At 44.6% G+C, this 18606-nt stretch overlaps 1 protein-coding gene across 1 annotated transcript in view; it reads left to right on the plus strand.

Annotated features, from left to right (window-relative positions):
* The first annotated feature begins 15254 nt into the window (after positions 1-15254).
* PKD1L1 (polycystin 1 like 1, transient receptor potential channel interacting) overlaps positions 15255-18606 on the plus strand; it is a 291862-nt gene continuing 288510 nt past the window's right edge. Inside the window, exons 1-2 of the mRNA XM_088445652.1 lie at positions 15255-15345; positions 17364-17484. Coding sequence (XP_088301778.1) covers positions 15255-15345; positions 17364-17484 — 212 coding nt within the window. The remainder of the gene's footprint in view (positions 15346-17363; positions 17485-18606) is intronic.

Genomic DNA, 18606 nt, shown 5'->3' on the forward strand with positions numbered 1-18606 from the left:
TTAGATGTAAAGATCATTTATCGGTTATTGCTAGGAAAGGGATGAAAGTAATCTTTACTTATGAAACCCTAGCATCGGGAGGTTTAAACCAAGATTTTGAAACCAAATGGTTTTTATGACCTCCACTTTTTATTCACATGTCCTACATCATGCTTTGCACAGTGCCATTTGCCCATAGATGATTTTACATAAAAGCCATAGTGGTAAAAAGGAAAGACTGAAGTTTGAAGTTCCTCCCTCCTTTGCGTCCGCGGTGACTCCGTAAGATGGCAGGAATAACCACAGATGGAGCAACATTGGGGAGGCATGAAGTGCGAACATGGAAGTGAATGATGACGTCATCCATAGAGCGGGAAACTCGACACATGGTGAGCACTATGGATAACCCATAAGGATGTCACTTGTTATGAAAGACCTACTTATGCCTCATTCAGGAGTAGAGGTGGTGCACACATGGAAACAACAACTGATTGGCAAGGGTATTTAAAAGGCCCTGACATGACCAGTCCCATGCATTTTAATAAAGATCTGCAGGAGCAGATCGAATCGCGTCGATACAAACAGACTTATCTTACTTTTGGACATTTGGACCTGTTGATTACCAAGATTGGAATTTATTCTCCCTGTTTGGAGAGGGCATATTTCTGGACTCTGTCTGCTGCTTACAGGTTATGAGAATCCTTTCCCTTCTTATCTACAGGTACATGATTTATAGATGTTTTTTGTGTGTAAATACATTTTGAGAATAATTTTACACGCGTCCATCTCCCTCATATTCATATGATCATCACACTTGGAGAGTTATTAATGGATGCAAAAACCTTTTATGGAGAAAATTTGAAAAAGTCTAAACTATGCTATTAAAAATCTCCCGCTTCACAAAACTTTCCAGAGATTACTGTAAAATCCTTCACCACAACCTGGTCTCTACTCTTTTAGAACTACACTATGTTGTAGACAAAAGTTATTGCACACTGACAGCAAATAGCTCAACAAGTTTTCATTGATGTGTGTACTTTATAGGTCCACCACATGCAGAGATTACTGCAGACACCCTTCTTGGCAAACTGTAACAGCAGGCGGTATGTTTTGCCATTCTGCATTAAGTACAGTGACCAACTGTGATACTGAAGGTCGAGTCGGCTTAGAACGCACCCGTCACTCCAATTCGTCCCATAGGTTCCCAGGGTTAAAATCTGAACTCTGAGCTGACCAGTCCATCTGGGTTACCAAATTTGATGCTGTTTTGAAGGCATGGTCACACCAAATATTGATTTGATTTAGATTTTGCTTCTGCTCTTTCACCTTGCATTTTGTTAATTGATAAATATAAACTATTAACACTTCTATGAAAGCATTGTTACTTCACAGCATGTTTTCCACGCGGCCTAAAAAATTTGCACAGTATTGTGTGTATGCATGTATGTATGTATGTGTATATATATATATATATATATATATATATATATATATTAGGGGTGAGCGGGTTCGGATTTCTGAAATCCGAACCCCCCGAGCCCCCCCGATCCGAGGCAGATCCGAGTTAGGCTCGACTTTTCCCGCCTGACTCGGATCTGAAATCGAGGCAAAACGTCATCCCCCCGCCTTCCGAGTCTCGCGGGTTTTGGAACCTATATAAGGTACCCGCGTCGGCGCCATTTTCTCACTCGGCTGTGGACAGTGAAGAGGGAGGGTGGGAGTTAGGGCTGGCTGGGCTGTGTAGTGTAGTGTAGTGCAGAGTAGTGTTGTGCTGTGCTGTGCTGCGCTGTGCTGCTGTTGTCCACTACTTCAAAGTCCATAGGGGCTGGCTGTGTTGTGCTGTGCTGCTGTTGTTAATAGGGGCTGTGTCCACTACTTCAAAGTCCATAGGGGCTGGCTGGACTGTGTTGTGCAGTCAGTTCTCCATAGGGGCTGTGTCCACTCCAAAGTCCTGTGCAGTGTCCCAGTCCTAAAGGGGTGCTGTAGTGTTGTCCAGGGGGTGCTCTGTCCATCAGGGGTGCTCCCCCCAAGTGCCAAAAAAATAATATTTTTTGTGTGTTTGTGAATTGTGTGCGCAGTAGCCGCACGTGCATCAACAAAGTAGTGCCAAGCGTGCGCCTGTGTCATAAGTAAAGGGCCGGCTGGCTTGACCGTTAAAGGGTGCTGTAACCCCCAAAGTACACTCCAGTCCAAACCAAAAAAAAAATATTTTTTCTGTGTTTGTGAATTGTGTGCGCAGTAGCCGCACGTGCATTAACAAAGTAGTGCCAAGCGTGCGTCTGTGTCATAAGTAAAGGGCCGGCTGGCTTGACCGTTAAAGGGTGCTGTAACCCCCAAAGTACACTCCAGTCCAAACCAAAAAAAAAATTTATTTTCTGTGTTTGTGAATTGTGTGCGCAGTAGCCGCACGTGCATCAACAAAGTAGTGCCAAGCGTGCGCCTGTGTCATAAGTAAAGGGCCGGCTGGCTTGACCATTAAAGGGTGCTGTAACCCCCAAAGTACACTCCAAACCAAAAAAATATATATTTTCTGTGTTTGTGACTTGTGTGCACTGTGGCTGCACGTGCATCAACAAAGGAACAGCGCCAATCGTGCGCCTGTGTCCCATAAGTAAAGAGCCGGCTGGCTCATTTCTTAAAGGGTGGGGTAACCCACAAAGTGCACTACTCTCCAGCAAAAATAAAAAAATATTTTCTGTGTTTGTGTGCGCTTTAGCCGCACGTATATATCAATATAACATAAATGGAGGACCAAACTTTCTCCGATAAAAATAAAATAGGGAAAGATCAAGAAACACTTCCTCCTAGTGCTATTGCTGCTGCTGGGAGTTGTTCATCATCCCAGAGAGGAAGTAGGAACATCACTACTTTTACTAAACAATTGACCCTCCAACAGTCCCTAGCGATGAGGATGAAGTACGACAGCAGTCATCCTGAAGCAAAACGTATAACTGCTATGTTGGTGTTAGACGTGCGTCCGGTATCCGCCATTAGTGCAGTGGGATTTAGACAATTGATGGAGGTAGTGTGTCCCCGGTTCCAAATCCCGTCGAGATTCCACCTGCATCCTCAAAGCAGCAGCGACAAGCGTGCGTCTGTCTGTTAAAGGATTACATCGGTGACAGCATCCAAGTAGGCATGTCAGACAATCCGTACCTGTACTGGCAGGAAAAAGAAGCAATTTGGAGGTCCCTGTACAAACTGGCTCTATTTTACCTGAGTTGCCCCCCCTCCAGTGTGTACTCCGAAAGAGTGTTTAGTGCAGCCGGGAACCTTGTCAGCGAAAGGCGTAGGAGGTTGCTTCCACAAAATGTGGAGAAGATGATGTTCATAAAATGAATTATCAACTCTTCCAGGGAGACCAGCCTCCAGAACGTACAGAGGGACCTGTGGTTCCAGCGGGGACGAATTAATACTCTGTGAGGATGAGGATGTACACACTGTAGAGGGTGAGGAATCGGTGGATGAGGAGGATGAGGATGACATCTTGCCTCCGTAGAGCCAGTTTGTGCAGGGACAGATTAATTGCCAGCTTGTTTTGTGGGGGCCCAAACGAACCAATCATTTCAGCCACAGTTGTGTGGCAGACCCTGGCGCTGAAATGATTGGTTTGTTAAAGTGTGCATGTCCTGTTTATACAACATAAGGGTAGGTGGGAGGGCCCAAGGACAATTCCATCTTGCACCTCTTTTTTTTCTTTGCATTATGTACAGTTTGGGGCCTAGTTTTTCAAACTGCCATCCTGTCTGCCACTGCAGTTTCACGCCTAGATGGGTCACGTGTTTGTGCCGCCCACTCGTGTCGCTTAGCATAGTCATCCAGCTACCTCGGTGCAACCTTTTGGACATAAAAACACTATTGTGAGGTGTGAGGTGTTCAGAATAGACTGGAAATGAGTGGAAATTAAGGTTATTGAGGTTAATAATAGCATAGGAGCAGAAAAACCTACAAATTCTGTGATTTTAGCTGTTTTTATGCTTTTTTTCAAAAAAATACAGAGCCAAAACCCAGAACCCAAAACACGGAAGGGTGGTTTTGGCAAAACCAATCCAGATCCAAAACACGAAGAAAGATCCAGATCCAAAACCAAAACACAAAACACGAAAAGTGGCCGGTGCACACCCCTAATATATATAAATAAATATATATAATCTCCAGAATTAATACAATTATTATTATTAATAATAATAATAATAACGTTGGAAAATTAAAAGTTGTTTTTAAAAAAACAAAAAAAAAAACAACCTGTTTTTTTGGTTTAAACCAGCTTTTTGCATTAATGTTTAAATGGAAAAAAAAATTAATCTTGCTATGCATTAGAAACCTTAATCAATCACATTTTAATGCTTTCTAACATTAACAAATGAAAGTTATTAGGGTTTGACATGATTTATTTGACATCTTTCAATAAAACCAATTTTAGACTAAACATAATTAAAACATGCAAAAGCACTTTTCAGAGAAACACACAAAAAAGGAGTTAAGCATTAGAACTGGAAATGTCACTGGCATTAAACATTTTGAATAAAAACACTAGTTTCAGTTCTTTTTCAGTTCCCAGTCAGTTTCGAAGCTTTGAATGAACTAAACTGAAAGAAGAAAAAATTCTTACACTAGCTGAAGATGCTTGAGCAGTCAGAAGTTGTTAAATAATGAGAAATTCATTGGAGTTAACTTTTTTCAATTGCGCTTTTTTTTGCTCGTCCACCATTCATAAGATGATACTTGTGACACCACAGAGACTAAGTATTTCTTTCTAGCACTCATCTCAATAGAAGTGAAGGTTTTGAATTGAAATACAGTACAAAGGTAACCATGGAGATTAAACCATGAGTTGTATCTCGGTGTATTGCCTGTTTTATGTGTTAGTGTTTACTCTTTAAGATTGAGAATGTTAGCTGTGTTTTTTTTTTCTGCCCTATGGGATTGATGGTGGAGAAGTCTTAGCTTGATGCAAGGCAGATTTAGCACCTCTCTTATCTGGTTCATCCTCCCTATATCTTTGTAGTGTGCGTGATTTACTGCATTGGTTCAGCTTAACAAGTTCAATTGGTTCAGCGTAACAGCTAAACATCACAAGCAACAATAATGTGGAATAATATCAGTCACAGCATTGTGCCTGTAGTCACAGCATAATAAAAAAATAGTGTGTTTTTTGTAACTATTTGATTTAAACCCTAGCCAACCCTGAATAATAATAACAATAATAATAATAATAATAATAATTATTATTATTATTATTATTATTATCACAGGAAAAATATAAAACGAATTAGCCAAACTAGAAAAAAACACATCATTGTCCACCACAGACAAAAAAAGAAAACACATTGTCCCCAACAGGAAATAAAAATACACACTGACCCCACAGACAAAAAATAACCAAACATTTTGTCCCTTGCAGAAAAACAATAAAACACATTGACCCCCACAGATAAATAATAAAGCACATTGTCCCCCACAGAAAGAAAATAAAACACATTGCCACCCACAGGAAATAAAACACACATTAATTATTGCCCAAAAACTTCACAGAACACATACCTAAGCTCCCTAAGCCACAGACGGCACCGAGTTCCATATGGGGTGGCGCCTTCATGCCGCTGCTCCACTTTGAAGGCCCTCATGCCAGTGATGGGTATAGGGCAATGGGCAGCCTTTGATAGGGGGTACATGAATGGGGGGTAAAGAGTGGCATGGATGCGGGAGGACAGAGCAGCGCAGATGGGTAAAGTCAGATTGGTGTGGATGAGGAATATAGACTAGCACAATGGGCGAACACACAACAGAAGGGATTGGGGAAGACAGATTGGTGCAAATGGGTGGGAAGACAGAGTGGTATGGGTGGGAGGGGAAAGTCAGAGTGACATGGTTGGGAGGGACAGAGGGCCTGATTCAGACCCGCTTGCAAGCGCACAGCGCTCACAAGCGGGTCGATGGTCCCACACTGCGCATTCGACGCCTCCGGTGTGCGCATGTGCGAGACCCATCCAGCGACGGCTTCTCCATTGCTACGGGTCTTGCTACAAGATGGGGTGGCTGTCAATGTTGATTGACAGCTCGCCCCGTTTTGGAGGCGGGGAGGGGGGTGGCTGCACAAATGCAGGCATTCCCTTAGGAATGACTGGCGTTTGTGGGCAGCCCTACTGACATCACTATTAGAGCAGGGAGTCCACTCGGGCTTGCGAGAGCTGAGACCCTACCACAGGGTCTCCTCGCAGGCTCGATGGTCGCGATAATCACGACAGGCTCCAGGCTGCTCGCAAAAGCTGTGGGTGGGCCTGAGAAAAAAAAAAGAAAAAAAAACACCCATCAGACCTGGGAGCTGCATATAATGTGGAGTATATTACCAGTGGTATTCCGGTATTGAACAGCAACTCCTATGGTGAGGATCAATAAATGTTGGAAGTTATAATCCTCAGCCGCTTTCACAGACAGTTTGTTGGTGTGAACTCACAATAAGTATTGTGCGGGCACAGCTATAATAAAACAAATGGCTATATTCTAGATTCCCTGCAGCATAGCAGGACATGTAAATAGGCTTCACCATGGACGTAACTACCATAGGTGCAGCTATGGGGCCCAGAGCTTAGAGGGGCCCATCTTCCTTGTCAAAGTTACATGTGTTATATACATTATTCACCATTGGGTGGTAAATAGGGGCCCTTACAAACTTTTGCTATGGGGCAGTGGTGTCACAAGGGGGGTGTGGGCCGCACCCGGGTAACACCATCCGAGGAGTGACAACAAAGTGATGACTCCTCCTCAGTGACGGAAGCTGGGTGTTGCACTGTAGTATTACCTGCAGCAGCTGGCTCCTGACACAGTGAGGGAGCCTGCAGTGCACACAGACAGGTCCGCGGTAGCCAGGAGTGACTAAAATGGAGATTTGGGCCATGTCCCCTACCCGTGAGGCCACGCCCCTACCTGTGAGGCCACACCCCATACACAAGAGGTCACATCCCTTTTTGCAGGCAACCTTCCCCATACTGCGTGTCACCACAGGGAGGGATGCCGCTACTATGGGGCCTTCAAATACCTAGTTATGGACCTGGGCTGCTCAGTCCACATTAGGCAGCACTTCACCAGAGATACCTGCAGCAGAGGTTTGGTACGAGATCCCAGCGGTTGGGAGGCTTGCAGTCAGAATACCGTCAGCGGCATCCTGACAGCCAGAATCCCGATCCAATTAGGTAGTGTCCAAACCCTAACCCACCTTTCCAGAAGCCTAACCCTTTCCCTCCCCTCCTGCAGCCTAACCCTAACTCCCCCCCTTGCAGCCTATCCCTAACTCTCCCTCCCAGTGACTGATCCCCTAACCCTAATACTTACCATCGGGATGTTAGTGGTCGAGATTCTGGAGCCGGGATTTTGACCGTCGGCACCCTGACCACCCCAGGGCCCTTACAAACTGTTGCTATGGGTAACCAGGGGAGACCCTGGATAATGCCACCTCCAGGTGGCATTATCCAGGGTTATTATCACAGGGTTTTCCCCGATATTTTTTTACTATTTATTTTTAGTAACTTTGGCCAGATCACATTTCCCATTACAATTATGGGAAATGCGATCTGATTACTAATATTAAGTGATACTTAGGGGTTGGAATAGAATTTTACGAATTCTACTCCAATTGCCCTGTAATAACTATAGGTGATACTAAAATAATGTGAAAAGGGTGTGAAAACACCTTTTTTCACTTTATTTTAGTCAAAATAATGTTAATAAATAGAGCCCCAAGTGTGAAGTGAAACTGGTAGTAAACTGCACTAGGCAGGGCCATCTTAACAATGGGGCAGATGGAGCTAAAGCTCCAGGCCTCCACATGAAAGTAGGCCCATCATCATGTCCAGTGCTTAAAGTGGTCTTAGAGAAGTGGTGGAACTCACCACTCCCCCTCAGTGTTTTTTCAATAAATAGACAGTGTGCGCCGCAGGTACAGTAGCACAATCTTGATTCACATTACACCACATAGTAGTGTCCTTTATTCATGTATGACACACAGCAGTGCCCCTTTTACACAATGCTCACATTTGTGCCACTTGTACACAATACCCACAGTAGTAGTGCCCGTTATACAATGCCCACAGCAGTAGTGCCCCTTACACATAATGCCCACTGTAGTGGTGCCCCTTATGCATTGCCCACTGTAGTGGTTCCATTATGCAGTGCTCTCAGTAGTGGTGCCCCTTATGCAATGCCCACTGTAGTGGTGCCCCTTATGCAGTGACCTCAGTAGTGGCAGTGCCCCTATGCAGTGCCCCAGTAGTGCTAGTGTCCCTTATGCAGTGCCCACAGTGGTAGTGCCCCATATGCAGAGCTCACAGTAGTGGTAGTGCCCTCAGTAGTGGTAGTGCCCCTTATGCAGTGCCCACAGTGGTAGTGCCCCTTATGCAGAGCCCACAGTAGTGGTGCCCCTTATGCAGAGCCCCCAGGAGTGGTCCATTTTATGCAGTGCCCCCATTAGTAATCCCCCTGTAATGGTGCCCCTAGTAGTAATGACCCAATAGTAGTGCCCTCTGAGTAATGCCCCCAGTAGTAGTGCCCCCTGAGTAATGCTCCCAGTAGTAGTGCCCCCTGAGTAATGTCCCCTGTAGTAGTGCCCCCTATAGTGCAGCCGCTTACACACAAAAAATAATACCTTAAGCCCCGCTTCCGCGTCCGCTGCCGTCCTGCCGCCTGGTCTGCCTGGCTGCTCCTCTGAGTCTGAACTATGGGAGAGACGTCATGACGCTTCTCCCATAGTGCACTGCACACTGCGGGAGCTGGAAGCTCAGGAGTGACCTCCAGCTGGCGATGCGAGGAGGGTGCTGGGCGCCCACTGGTAACAAAATCTCAGCGGGTGCCAGGCAAATGGAGCCTCCCAGCGGCGCTGGGCTGAGGTGGGTTGAAGGGGGTGGAACTGGTTCCCTCTCCAAATAGTAGTGATGGAATGCAGTTCTGCCCTGTTCCCGTCCACTTTTACCCCAGATCATGTCAGTATAATGATGACCAGCTGCCTAGATGGCCACACAATCAGCCATAAACCATAAGCATTAAAATTGTATTTCTAGATGTCTCACAAAATTATGCAATTTATCTATTTTTATGCATTTAGTGAGACATTGGGGCTGATAGTGTAGGTTTGTACATGCCCACATGGCACTGGCTGCTACACTGGTCACAGTTCCTCCCTTTCTCAGTATATGCCCTTTAACATTTTATCTCTATTATTGTACTTTTTGGGATGTCATTATTTTTTTCCTCTAGAATGCTTTTTTCTTTCTGTGCGGGAAATGTAGCAAACCTTCAAGACAGATAAAGTGGAGAACTTGCACATAACAGCCAATCAGCTTCTAGCTATCATTTATATAACACAGTCTATGAAATTACAGTTAAAAGTTGATTGGTTGCTATGGGCAACTTCACTTTATCTCCCTTGAAGCATTGATACATTTCCCCCTTTACGGTATGTGCCTCCTGCATCCGTGGTGTGACATAAATGGGGTGTGACGGGGACATTACGCAGCATTGTGGATGGAGCATGGGGTGTGACCGCGTGATCGTGGCCTTGTCCTCGCTACACAATGCAGAGATTACAGTATTGTGAAGCAGGGGGCGGGGCCACAATGATGTATAACTAGGACTGCAGAGCCTGTGCAGGGAGTGTAGAGAGGCACTCAGGCAGAAGATCCACGTTGCGTATCTGCATGGGGAATGCTGGGTAGTAACAGGGTTTGGGCAGGGCCAGTGGAATATTAGACCTTGAAAGTTCTAAATTTGGAACATTGGGCTTGGACTGTTCATTAACCCCTCTGCTGCTTGTTGCTGCACAGCAGCCACATAGTCTGTATTACACTGTATCCTCCATCTGCCCGCACAGTAGGGACACATGCTATCAACATGGATGCTGGTGTGGAGCCACTGGTCTTCCACCCACTAGGCCAGATTGCAGTTTTATTAAAAGGAGTGCTAGGCAACCCCTTCCCCCTTTTGTCACTCGTCCCCTATTTATCTCTCCAGTGTCAGAAGCGTAGTATTGGGAGGAGGCGGAATCAAGCAGCCAGCAGATGACCCTATAGGCACCCCCTAAAATGGGATGGGTACAGGATGCCGGCGGTCAAAATCCTAACGCCGGCATACCGACAGGGTTAGGATACCAACACCTGTCGGTAGGTATCCTAACCCTCCCCCACTTCCTACCCTAACCTTCTCTCCCCGGTGCCTGAACCTAACCTCCCCCCCTAGTGCCTAAACCTAACCTCCCCCTCCCCGCACCCTAAACCTAACACTACCCCCCAGTGCCTAATCCTAGCCCTCCCCCTAGTGCCTAACCCCTCCCGGGATTCTGACAGGTGTCTGCATTTCGGCGCCGGTATTCTAACCGCCAGCATCCCCTGCATATACCCCTAAATAATATCTAAACCATAGGAGGGGGGGCAGCATTAGGATGGATGATGATCCCTAAAAAAACCCAGCAGCATATTTCACCCACATGGTGCTCAGATCCATAGGGGTATATGTACTAAGTCTTGGAGAGCCACAGCCAAGTCTCACAGTGCATCGCACTCCGGCGCTTGGTGCATATGAAAAATGCGGTCAAACCCACATTTTCAGGGATTTGACCGCATTTTTACCCTTCATGCATGCATCTCGCCCTGTGTCCTGTATACCAGCATGTGGGGAGGGGCACTGTATGTTGCGGGGGGGTGATTGGGCTGGGGAGGGCAAGTAGTATATACAGTATGTCCCTTGGGCTGGGTAGTGTTTGTCCCTGGGGCTGGGGTAAGGAGGTTATGTCCCGGATTCCAGGGGGTAGAGTGGGCAGTTTATTTCTCTGGCACCGGGGGATGTAGAGCGGGTAGTGTATGTCTCTGGGGTAGGATGATGATTGCCAGCTGCTGCTGCTAGTTATAGTGATGATCAGTCACCTGCTGCCCTGCTGGGGGAAAGAGTAGCAAAGGTTGTGCTGGGTCAGCGGAGAGATGAGGGTGGGGGAGAGCCAGGCCGAACACATAGTAGCAGTCAGCACTGGTGGGGTATATGGTCGGCACTGCTCCCGGCTAACAGCACCCAGAAGTGCCCGCTACCTGGAGCAGATGACAGCTTTCAGTTTGCGTTCCACAGTGGAATGCAAATCCGGGAAGTGCTGCAGCCAGCCCATCAGATGTATGGATCAGCTCGGTGTGAGCTGTTGGATGGGCCATGCCCGGGACTCCAGTCCTGACAGTCCACCCCCAATAGAGGTTCGGGACATGTGATTCTACCCCCTGGCCATGAGTGGCACTGCTGGGTGGCAACTCCCCTTGACCGATGCTCCTGGCAAATGCCAACCTGGACAAGGGGTAGATACACCTCTGCCCCAAAGTACCAACCAATCAATCCTTGTCATTTTTCAAACACAGCCTTTAAAATAACAATTAAGAGCTGATTGGTTTGTACTTTCTCTCCATTCACTTTCTCTCTCTCTCTCCAAGGCTTAGTACATGGCAGTACATGGCAGAGCGCAATACACCAGATCTGCCCCTGATGCTAACAGGCCTAGGACACCATACAGGAATAGGGGCACAGAGATTGTACATTACAGAGAGGAGGCAGACAAGTGGCATTATTACCTCCCCTCCAATTACATTCCATCCAGGGATGATCCGGACTGCAATCCAGCAAACAGACCATGTACCCAGATCACATGGCAGCTCTGCTGGTGCGCTTACCTGCCGAGAGCTGCCCAAATTCCCGATGCCCCAGTCCAGCCCTGGCTACAGCTATACAAAATATGACTTTGTTATACCCCTTTTTCCACTAGTTTTCTGGGTTGCAGCCGGAATTATGTTCACGCGCACATCCCGGAAGCGACTCGGCAGAGACACCCGTCAGACAGGTGGCCCGACCCTGCACTAATGCTGTGATGAGCCGGCGCCTTCTAGAAGATAATAGCTAGAATCTGATTGGTTGCTATGGGCAACATCTCCACTTCTAAAAACCCGCACCTTAGTAAATATACCTCTAAGGGGCCCATTTATCAAAGTGACTTTGGGGTAAATTTCCCGAAAACACATGTTTTCGGGGGTTTACCTCAAATACTAAGTATCCCCCAGATGTATCTCCGATACCTGCTGCGATCCCTCCATTGCCGCTGGCAGCCGCCTCCCCCATAGGTTTCTATGGGGGATGCGATGCTGCCAAATGTATCAATATGGGGAATGCGAAGCATTCCCGATATTGGCCCCAGCAGCTGTAGTCTAATGCAACTTACCGCATATTTAGCCAGTGGAAGGATCTCACCGATCCCTCCGCCGCAATGAGAGCCGCACATGTGCAGTCCGCGGGACTGCTTATGCACAGCAGCCCCGACTGCCCTCCGGTGACATCGCAGGGAAATGGTCCTATCGGAGCCCGTCTCCCTGCATGTCCCGGATAATACATCCGGCAGATAGGATCGCATTTTGTAATGCGATCAGGGGCGGTACTGCATGCCCTGATCGCATTGCAAAATGCGATCATTAATAAATGGGCCCCTTAACCTGCTCTTAAGTCATCCAAACAATATGTTTGTCTTTTACTCTGATTCAGAGATGGACGCTTTAGCACAGATGCTGCATCTTTGTAGGTAGTGGCTGTGCTAAAGTGTGCAAAAGCCACAGGAGGCGTCTTAAGTAAAAAGATGCCCACTGCTGGATTCTATAATTCTATGGCTGCATCTAAAGACGCATCATCGAATCAACTGCATGACTCTCAGATTACTCAGGATGTCCAGCAAAATCAGGCAGCTGGGGCCAGTGAAACATTTGCTTTGGCACGCCCAGATAATGGGACTGATAGTGGCATCACAAGCACTGTGCGGGCCACACAACCGGGTGTCACCCGCTGAGGGGTGACACCAAAGTGCTGATCCCCCTCAGTGACATGAGCCGGGTGCTGCACTGCACTGCTCCTGAAATAGTGAGGGAGAAAGCACTGCAAATACACCGGTCCCCAGGGACAGTCTGCACCTCCGGGGGGTTCAGGCCACGTCCCTTACCATGAGACCACGCCCCTTTTTACTGGCGCAAGGCTTTGCCGCGCACACCATTATACTTACGGCACCGGGTGTCACTCAGTGGAGGGACACCACTGGGGACTGACTCGCTTGTTTTCTGAAACGCTGCCTGTTGCCGCCCCCAATTGCCAGCAGCATGTCAATCATGCTGTGACGTTTGTGGCACTGCAAGCAACATCCCAGAACCTGATCTGCGCATGTGCAGTGCAGCTCCTGCACTTGCGCGGATCTTCAGTCATCAGAGATATACGTGAACATCGGGGTTCCATAAATCTCTGAATCAGGTCCATTAACAAATGCCTTATCATATTTTTCTTGTTTACATTTGTTTAGACAAATAGGCATACTTTATATTACTTTATATTAGTGCAACAACTGATAGAACAAAAAGTACTGTATTTTGTTATAAGAGCAAACTAAAAATATCATGTGCAGTATCAGACAACTTGTCGCCCTTTGTTACTAAGTTGAAAAATATGATATTATTCTGATTTCTCAGATTGAAGCTAATGGTTACTTTTCTCATTATTATGATAAATGACATCTCTAACCTGTTATTACATGTTCCTGATAATTGAGATATTTCTCAAGTCATCATTTAGGTAACTGTCACAACAGATTGTTGGGTTTGTCATTCTCCTAGGAGACATATTACCAAACCTTAATGACAAACTAATCATCAAGCAGAACACCAAGTTAAATAGTATCTAGGTGGGGGGAATGTTTTTTATGGGAAATTATAATTAATGTTACTTACTTTAAGAACATAACACATGGCTAACTCTAACTCCTCAGTGTTTAACGTCTCTGGCTGGCAATAGTCTGTGATCATACTGCAATGCTACTTACTTGCTATATAACACATTTAAGAAACATGAAGCAAGAATAAAAGATAAAATAGTACAAATAAAAGCAAAATGCATTATATTTACTAGATTGAGCCGTGATGCTCTTGATTCGTTAGACAAGGGTTACTATTTTACTGAGCGCCCTATCAGTGAAACAACTGTCACAAAGGGCCTGATTCAGAGCCGCTCGTAAGCGGCCGCTCGTTCGCTCCGAGCGATGTTCGCACAACTGCGCATGCGTATGGGTTGTAATACTCATGCGCGAACCAGTCATTGCGGTCGGAAATTGTGTGCTCGCAAAATAGCGAATGCCTGCTATTTTGAGTGACAGGATGAGGCGTTTGTGGGTGGTAACAGGGGAAGGTGCTTGAAAACGGGGAGTGGAGATCCGAACGCAGGCGTGCCAAATGGTCAAAACGGGAGTTTTAAGGGCGTGCATAATTAACAAAGCAGCGTCATCGACCACGTCACTTGGTTGTCTTTTAGCCTGAACTGCTCGCATGATTGCGGTAGGAAAATCCTACCACAAGCACTGCGAGCAGTTCATACGCCTTTCGATGTACTCGATTAATTTAATAAATAGCGGAGATGACGTAGGATGCGAGCGGCCAAGGGGCGTTTTTTAAAAAATAGCGAGCGCATGTTTCGTTCGCTCGTTCAGACATAGAGGCGTCAACAGACCGCAAAGAGCGAGCGCTCTATTTAAATATCCGGCCCCTTTTTCTGAACGAGCGAGCGCAAGTAGCGTCCGGCTCTAAATCAGGCCCAAAGTCTTCAAGAGGTGGCAGTCCAGCTGTATATATATATATATATATATATATATATATATATATATATTTATGCTATATATTCTGTTTTGTGCCTTTTAATTCATTTTTATTTAAAGTTCTATTCTGTGCTTTTCAGCCATGTATCATTATGAATCATGAAAGGTTTGCGTTGCTCAGCGCTATGACACACTTCTACTACCCCTCGGCATAGTGTGTAATATCATCCAGAAAGCAATCTGTATTAGATAGCCATAAGCAAGAGATACAAAGATAAAGGTGCACTATGTGATAGCCCCAAACACTGATATTAAGACATGCCTGAAAAGCACAGAAGAACGCTAGTGAGAAAAGTGACACGGGAGCACATACAACCCAATCAAGACATCTCAATGTGAAATATCCTCTTTAATTGATTTTCATTTAAAAGTTAAGAAACTTTTTTCCAGAATACATAAATCATTTTATAAATCTTCCAGATTACTTGATGTAGCTGCCTAAAGACTCCACCTCCAGGTATAAGAGAGAGGTGGGCGGCCACCAGAAGCTTCAGCATTTACCTGCACCCTGGGTATCACCAGAGAATCTGAGTCACCTCTTCCTGCTGACACTAATTCACATCATCAGAGTGAAGCTGAAGAGATGTTTGTTTATACCAGCCCGACCTACATGTTTCATTTACTTCTACTATTTTACATCATCTACAAAGTTATCTGCAGCAGCCTCGGCACAGGTTAGTTTTTGCTTACAGCTACAGTATATACATAGCATTACAGGTGAAGACACTGACTCGATTTTATATTTGCATGACTATGTGGTGCTTACTACACATTAATGTGTGTCCTGTACTTCGATGTCCCATTGCATATATTCCATTTTACTTAAATATTTATAGTTTGTATAGTTTGTAAATGTGTCTGGATGATTATGTAACATGCTTACATTGCGGTTGCTGCTTGCTGTATTCTAATAAAGATAACCCTAGCATGGGATTCAGTTTAGCTGAAACTGTTACTTCTCCTCCTACATTGTGTTTGTACTGTACACCTTGTCCCTGCAGCTCTCCCCTAGCAGTAGTGTGCTCTTACATTGTGTTTGTACTGTACACCTTGTCCCTGCAGCTCTCCCCTAGCAGTAGTGTGCTCTTACATTGTGTTTGTACTGTACACCTTGTCCCTGCAGCTCTCCCCTAGCAGTAGTGTGCTCTTACATTGTGTTTGTACTGTACACCTTGTCCCTGCAGCTCTCCCCTAGCAGTAGTGTGCTCTTACATTGTGTTTGTACTGTACACCTTGTCCCTGCAGCTCTCCCCTAGCAGTAGTCTCCTCCTACATTGTGTTTGTACTGTACACCTTGTCCCTGCAGCTCTCCCCTAGCAGTAGTGTGCTCTTACATTGTGTTTGTACTGTACACCTTGTCCCTGCAGCTCTCCCCTAGCAGTAGTGTGCTCTTACATTGTAAAGGTGTGAAGTGAAACCAGAAGGATGCTGATGTCCTCACACATGCTCAGTCTTCTCACTTATTACACCTTATAAACAATGATGTTTTCATTGTAAGCACAGTAATATCACAGCAAGCAGACGCCCAGCACAACAGATTTAGAATTAAATATACATTCTATTCTTACCATTATTAATTCCTCACAACTTCTCTACTCTCAAACAGCTGAATTTCTACCTTTGTGTCCATGTACTGTGACAACTAAAATGTAAATAATTTAATCTGAAATATTGTACTTACAGTTGAGAAATAATATTCAGTACATGGATATAGATACATCTACACCGTATATTTATCTAGCCAGGCATGAAGAACGGAGCTCCAAACATAAATTGCATAATCTATTTAGTTTATCGTGCAAAACAAAGCAACCTTCCGACTACATATGACATTTTCAATACACTAGAATTTTATGTCTTGGAGTGCCTACCCTTTTTGCTAAGGAAAATGTGAATTAAAACATTTAACTTTCTGAGCTACATACCTGCGACTATTGATTTATTCTGTCCTGACTGCCACCTCTTTGTTGTATAGAGTGAGAGACAGAATATACATATACTGTATGTATATGTGTTGTGGCTGCTGTCGAAAATAAAGGGATCTCAGCAGATAAGAGACATTTACTGTGATCCATCTATAATAAATTCAAGGGATACTTAATATTTGCAGTTATCCCCCGAAAACGTGTGTTTTTGGGGTATATGTTGTGATAAATAGGCCCCCAAATTCAGTAAAACTACTTCTCTAGTTGGTATATCCATCGCTAGTGAAATAGAGTTGTGTTTCAAAATAGATAAAAATTGTCTTTGAAATAATCACTGGTTTCGTTATCACACTCATCCGCAAAGGTAGGTGAACTGTTGTGTTTATATGCTGTATATGTGTTTATATGCTGTATTTAGCAAGGTACACACTTCTGCTTTTATGCAACTGCAGTTATCATATTCCGCAATACCATGGTGGACATCTAGGGTTAAATTTACTAAGCGGAGCGGAATGTCTATCCACGAAATTGATAACGACAGTGTTTTGCTCTTAGTATAATTACTGATTTAAATTTTGTGGTTAAATACACAGAGAAACGGCAAGGTATGGCTTTGTAAATTTTCCTCATCGGAACACTTTTGTTGCTTGAGTAGCATGGAGGGACTTATTCTGCACCACCTTTGTTAATCTCTCCCACTAATTTATTCATCTTGGTTTTTTTTTGTCTACATTACTGCAACACTAATTCATTTGTTATTTCTTTAGATGCATGGTATGTTGGCTGCTATAATCTGAGTTCTCTTAATTCAGAAGATATCAGATACGAGACTGTACCTGCTGGCAAGGCAGATTTCATATCGTGCTGCAAGTTTTGTCTGCAGAAAAAGTATGGATTTTTTTTCATTGACACTACTTATTCAGGGATAAAATTCTGTGCGATAGAAAATGTTAACATGCTATAGTATATAATCCTGTGGAGTTACTAATTTTAGAGGGCCAGTCCATCTATGCAATCAAAATGTTTCTTTTGTTCTGCATGGTTCTTGCTTTGGGGTCTATTCAGCAAGAGTGACGATGTTGTCCAGAATATTATCAGGCAACATCATCACGAGTTTTTATCAATTATGATAAAATATGTAAGCTATTCAGCAATATTTTCTGCAGGGACAGCGGTTGCGGTAACACGCTGTCCCTGCGATGTCACAGAAGGTATTGTTTTTGGGATTCTGAAAACAATCCCTTCTGTTTGTTCCTCTGCGCATGCTCAGTCATGCGCTCGGGAACAGTCTCCGTCCTGGCTTCCCGGTGACCGTGGAGGGGTAAGTACAGCTCCAGTCTGTCCAAACTGATTGTTATGTGTATAAAGGCTTTATATTAGTGTGTATACATGTATATGTATGTGCTTTTATATTTAACATTTATATATATATATAAATGTTAAATATAATCGCACAAAAATATACATGTATACAGGCTAGTATAAAGCCTGTATACACATAACAATCACTTTCGGCAGGTTTAACAGGCTGTAGGTGGACTTACCTGCCGGCGATCACTTGAAAGCAGGCATGGAGACTGGGCGGAGTTACAAAATGCTGCAGGGACTTATGAGAAAATTGCCCTCTGTCCCTGCAGTTTTCGGGATATTTAAGTATTTTCTTCATATAACGCCATTATGAAATGACGTTAGATAAAGTAGATATTTATCGAGTGATTTTAACACTTTTTGCTTTGCTGAATAGCAAGAAGTGTTAAAGCACTGTAGAGATCAATGGCTGATCCCTACAGTGCGGTACTCAGCGAGATGGGAATTAGTGGAGAAGATAATTGTGTTATCTTCTCCATTATCCCATTGCTGAATAGGGGAGTTACATAAAAAATACGGAAATCATAATTTCCGTATTTTTTATGTAAAAAAATCAATGCTGAGGAGACCCCTTTGTGAGAAAGTAATAGTTCTGGATGGGTGAATGCTTGTTTCCACATATATCTGCTTAGCCAATAAATG

Source organism: Taudactylus pleione, unplaced genomic scaffold (assembly GCF_031769625.1).
Source record: "Taudactylus pleione unplaced genomic scaffold, aTauple2 ptg000386l, whole genome shotgun sequence".
NCBI lineage: Eukaryota > Metazoa > Chordata > Amphibia > Anura > Myobatrachidae > Taudactylus > Taudactylus pleione.